A 4,961-nucleotide genomic window follows, 5' to 3' on the forward strand; every position below is an offset into this window, starting at 1 on the left:
CCCGCACCAGGACGGGTTTTGAGCAAGACGGGTTTCTAGGAGGGGCGGGACAGGGTCGAATTTAGGTAAAACCCGTCCCGACATATATATAATATATGTAAAATAATTAGTAAATAATTAATAATATTGTATCATATTTAAATTTTTATTTTAATTTATGTTATGTATATTATGATGGTTATATAAATTTTGAAATTTAATTTTATTTAATTAGATTTTAATAATTATAGGAATAGGTAGGAGCAGAACGAATACCCGCAAGAACGAATTAGAGTTTAACATGAATACCCACAGAAACGAGTTAAAATTTAACATTTTACTAGTAGAAGCGAAATAGATTTTATGTAAATTGTTGTACAGTGAAGTAGAGTCCAATAGAACAAATATCCGACTCGTCGCCACCCGTATAAGCCTAAGCTTATTCGTCAGCATGGGGCTTATTGATTATTGAATGTGAGATACACTTATTAATCTTAGACGAAAGTTAAATCCTGTGCCCGGCATAAATTTTAAATGCATATATACTAATTAATTTTGGTCCCTACTATTAAGGTAAAGTATAAAAACCCCACCAATTTTTTAAGACACTAACAAAAATACCTTATGATGTTAAGTATATATTTCAAAAAATATTTTAAAGACTAAATTTTGAAGGTTTTTTTTTCAAACATAATTAAACATTTGATATTTTTATTTTTAAAATTGTGATTTTAAATCGAGTACATTTTTTTTGTTAGTTATTTTGTCAATCGCAAAAGACACTTTAAAACAAAAAATTCTAGAGATCTAATTTTGGTCCCTTTTTTTATGTACTTCCTGAATAGTTGTCAAAACATTCCTACACAATTTTAGATTATATACATAAGCACTTTGTTAAATGCAAAATTTAAGGTTATTTTGTTGGCCGACATTACTGACAAACTAATGTTAAAAAATGGCCACCCAGATAAAAATCAAGAATTTTGGTACTAGGCGGAAAGACACTCCATGATGTACATAACTTGAATTAATTCATTCTTAACCGTGGCCATCAAACCTATTGCAAATGCAGAATGACAAAACAACAATTAATCCATTCCTTATCGCAACAATGAATGACAACTTGTTTCTCATTACAGGTTTTACTTGCTCATTTCGTTGCCTTTGACAGCCTGGGAGATCTTCTAACTGGACAAGCACTGGTTTCTTTGAGTGACGTGAGACATTTTTTCGAATATTTTCTAGTGTGACTAACATATTCCTCCTTGCAGTCACCCAATGATTGTGTTGCTCTGATTTTTGTTGTGGAAACTGGAGATCCAACCATGCTTTTCCCAGAATGAACTTTACATGGAATCCGGTCAAGATTTCCAACTTGGCTTACAGGTGCAGCTACTAAGACTCCATTTTCACAATCGTCCATTGTGTCACTGTCAACAAGTGACTGAGACGATTTAAGACTTACAGTATTGTCCTCGTGTTCACCCTCCACAGTTTTCTTGCTATTGCTGCATTCCACACTATTTTTTGATACGGATTGCTTCAAAACATTGCCAATTGAATTCTCTGGTTCATTGCAGATATTCGTTTTTGCTTTCAGAATTCCATCATTGGACGATGAAAAATCATGTCTCTCTGCCGAACGATTATCATGAATGGAAAATGGGATAGCATCAACAGCCCTCTTGCGTGAACAAGCATTTGGCTCATGAAATCCAGTATCCCCATTGACACGTTTAGCTCCAAAACTATGAGCAGTGTACTTTTGCCAATCGTCTGGAAATCCCAACAAGAAGTCTTCGCATACCTGTTTAAAGAGATTTAGCAACAAACACTAACATTAAGACATTGGATATCTGGTTAATTAGGAGAGTTCTAATCCTAGCAGTTGACTATGGAGGTAGGTAGAGCATCTTATATACATTTTGAATTTGAGTATAATTTTATAAAGTAACCAACTATCTCGAACCAACTCTAAGTAATGCTCTGCTGTTTTGTACTTTCTTTCTGTGTTCTTGAGTTTTGTACTAATAAACAGATTGTCAATTACAATTTAGAATAGGCTCCCTTGATTCTTTTTATATATCTGCTTGTGCCATCAACTTGGAAGGTTGATAGTCAAAGCATTGGTTTTGTGCACTAGATTATGAGACTAGACTAATTTGTTGTTGTTGCTATTGGAGCAAGGTGGGGTGCACAAGTTGCATTTGCACGAGTGAAGTGATTCAATTCACCTATGGTAATCAAAAACCGAAACAGATAGGAATATGAATATGGACATAGTACCTTGCGTGGGAAGCCATTCTGAGACGAGCGAGAGCTGTTAATTAAACTACTTAAGTGAAGAGTGACTCCGTCTTCAGTCTCCAAGACATTCGCCTCGTGCCTCTTTGCAATCACTGTCGATAAGAGCATTCTCTCTCTCCTATAGAATGGAAAAGAACAAGGGAAATGTAATGTAATGAAATACAAGTTCAAAACAAACATAGAAGAATCAAATGAAGAATAAGATTAATTGATTGATTCTTACAGGCCATAAGCAATGCCACCAACCGCTAAGCCCTGGAGTGGAAGGCAAGGCTTGGCAAGCCACCAATCGGATAGGAAAACCTGTGCAGAAGAGAAGAGAGGAGTTATTCTGTACTACTAATATTGGAATTTGAAGGAACAGAAGAGAAAGGGGATAATAAATTTTATATACATATATATACATATTTTAAGGGGGAGAGGTGACGCTCGTGACTGAAGAGAGGTGCTGCAGACATTGAGTGAGTGATCGCACAGTGAGGTGACAACAGATCTATTTCAGATTCTAGAGCACCCACGTGTGGTAGGGGTGGAAACAGACCAAGTACTTTTGGCTGGAAGAGTGTTGAGAGATCCGGCAACAAAAATTAAGCATGTTGAATGTTTTATCAGGAGAGGAAAAACAATATCCCTGCACCAAGATGAAAATACTACATAAGAAACAAGAAAATTATATGAATCAACCAACCTCCTTGAAGGTCGAAAATGTACGGCCTTCTACAGCTGTTAATAGCCTGATGAGGCAGCACAAATGAACATAGAGGCAAGCACAAAAAGGGAGAAAGTGACAAGCTACAATCTAAATGAGGAATTTAGTTACTGGTGATCTGGGATGTGGACAGGAAAAGCGGCAGCAGTGAGCGTTGACTTGGGGCAGAGAGCAGCAATCTTGGGCAACGCAGAAGAGAGAATGAATATGGTAGAGACAACGGTAATGGAAAGAGTGACTAATAGTGCTGCAGCTGAGGATGACAGGATTAGGGTTCCAAAGATTAAAAATAGGAAATAATATAAAGTTATTAGTATAGTAAATATTGGAGAAAAGGGAATTTATCATGTAATGCAGCAGAAAAATAGCATGTCTAAAAACCACACTGCAAAAAAGTACATAGACTCAACACTTCGAACATAAGCAAAATGATATTGAAAACAAACTTGGAAGACAATTTATATTCAAAAGAAGAAAAGAAAATCAAGTCTGGAACAAATAAAAATTAATGCAGTGTATACAATCAAAAGGAAGCAATGAGAGTTTATAAAAACAGAACGTTACGACAGAAGACCAATGCTTCACCGAAACTAAAGAAAGCATTATTTAAAGATATAAAAAGAAATTACAGTCATAAACCAAAGAGGGTTTATAAAAATAGGAAACAAAAGAACAAACCAATCCGCGAAATCAATACTAAAAGAAAAATCTAAAAACTGAAACCAGTGAGTTACGAAACGCAGAAATCAATGTGATAAAGCATAGAATAATTCCTTTATAGCAAAACAATGGACTAGACTGTAGATACTCATTTACGACGCGTTGAAAGGAAATTAGAACAGCACAAATTAGAACACCAAATAAATAATCAAAAAATAGCAACCACAAAAGTTAGATGAACCAGTCCCACAAATTATCAAAACAGCAAAGTATAAAAATAAATAATAAAGTTAGAACAGAACCACAAAGAACAGAACCAAAGATTACTTGAGGCTCCATTCCAGATGCAGAGACTGCGCCGACGTAAGCTGTGGGGCTGGAGGGCGGAAACGAGGACTGATCGGAGGGAAACGGCAGGGCTGGACGGCTGCGAACGGAAGGAAGGAAGGCGCTGCGAAATACGAACGGAAGGGAAGGCGACGGCGGCTGTGTGGCTGGACCAGTGCGAACGGAGGAAAGGAGAGTGGAGAGGCGCGGCATCTGGCAGGGCTGTGACGGAGGGGACTGTGAGGGGGGCTAAGTTTGTGAGAGCAAGGTTTAGTGAGTAGGGATTGCGATTTTTTATTTAAGGGAAAAAGACAGATAGGTCCTTGACTTTTTAAACTTTTGACCAATATATCTTTCACAAAATTTAAATACAAAAAAGTCTCTGACTTTAAGGTAGCGTTTGGTGGAGAGACAGAAACAGAAAGACTGAGACTGAGAGACAGAAACTAAGAGACAGGGATTGAAACAAATCTCAGTATTCTGTTTGGTGCAAAATGGGAGACAGGAATTGAAATAGGAATGAAACTCTAATTTAATTTGCACAAAGGGTAAAATTGGAATTAATTAATTGAAATGAAAGTATTTTAGGTATAAAATGTTATTAAAGTTTCAGTCTTCATCTCTAAAAATTTCAGTCTCCTGTATCCCTACTTTTTGGAGGTACTGAAATACTGAAATTTTGGAGACAGAGACAGAAATTTTAGTACCAGTCTCTGAACTAACAAACACAATATTGAGTCTCAGTCTCTCAATCTCTGTCTCAGTACCTGAAAACAAACGCTACCTAACAAACGGGGGACAATTTAGTCCTTTCGTCTATTTACCTCTCATACACCAAACGGAATTGGCTGACGTGGCTGAAACGGTGTCCGTTACGGTGCCACGCTGGAAGGGGAATAAAGTTCGAAGGACAAATAAGTCATTGACGTCATTTTGAAAATAAAGTTCGAAGGACAAATAGGTACTTGAGAAATTTTTT

General features: G+C 36.7%; 1 protein-coding gene across 3 annotated transcripts; it reads right to left on the reverse strand.

Annotated features, from left to right (window-relative positions):
• Positions 1 to 908: 908 nt before the first annotated feature.
• Positions 909 to 4,236, reverse strand: LOC130940572 (uncharacterized). 3 transcript variants are annotated; one of them, XM_057868750.1, is made up of 6 exons: positions 3,983 to 4,236; positions 3,107 to 3,242; positions 2,691 to 2,917; positions 2,510 to 2,589; positions 2,266 to 2,404; positions 909 to 1,786 (listed from the first exon to the last, which is right to left on the reverse strand). In XM_057868750.1, the coding sequence occupies exons 3-6, from the start codon at positions 2,742 to 2,744 to the stop codon at positions 1,130 to 1,132; spliced, it is 930 nt and encodes a 309-aa protein (XP_057724733.1). In that variant the 5' UTR covers positions 2,745 to 2,917; positions 3,107 to 3,242; positions 3,983 to 4,236; the 3' UTR covers positions 909 to 1,129. The 3 variants fall into 3 exon arrangements, with proteins under 3 accessions (XP_057724733.1, XP_057724732.1, XP_057724734.1); XM_057868749.1 differs by having other exon boundaries at positions 3,107 to 3,248; XM_057868751.1 differs by lacking the exon at positions 3,983 to 4,236 and having other exon boundaries at positions 2,681 to 2,917; positions 3,107 to 3,940.
• Positions 4,237 to 4,961: the final 725 nt, after the last annotated feature.

The sequence above is a fragment of the Arachis stenosperma genome, chromosome 7 (assembly GCF_014773155.1).
Source record: "Arachis stenosperma cultivar V10309 chromosome 7, arast.V10309.gnm1.PFL2, whole genome shotgun sequence".
NCBI classification, from domain to species: Eukaryota; Viridiplantae; Streptophyta; class Magnoliopsida; order Fabales; family Fabaceae; genus Arachis; species Arachis stenosperma.

What these genes read in the sequence shown, in the direction of transcription:
- LOC130940572 (XM_057868750.1), bottom strand. Translation starts at nt 2,744, where the DNA reads ATGTCTGCAGCACCTCTCTTCAGTCACGAGCGTCACCTCTCCCCCTTA. An exon ending in GGTGGCATTGCTTATGGCCT is followed by an intron (nt 2,405 to 2,509) that starts GTAAGAATCAAT and finishes TCCATTCTATAG; the next exon opens with GAGAGAGAGAATGCTCTTAT. An exon ending in AGAATGGCTTCCCACGCAAG is followed by an intron (nt 1,787 to 2,265) that starts GTACTATGTCCA and finishes CTCTTTAAACAG; the next exon opens with GTATGCGAAGACTTCTTGTT.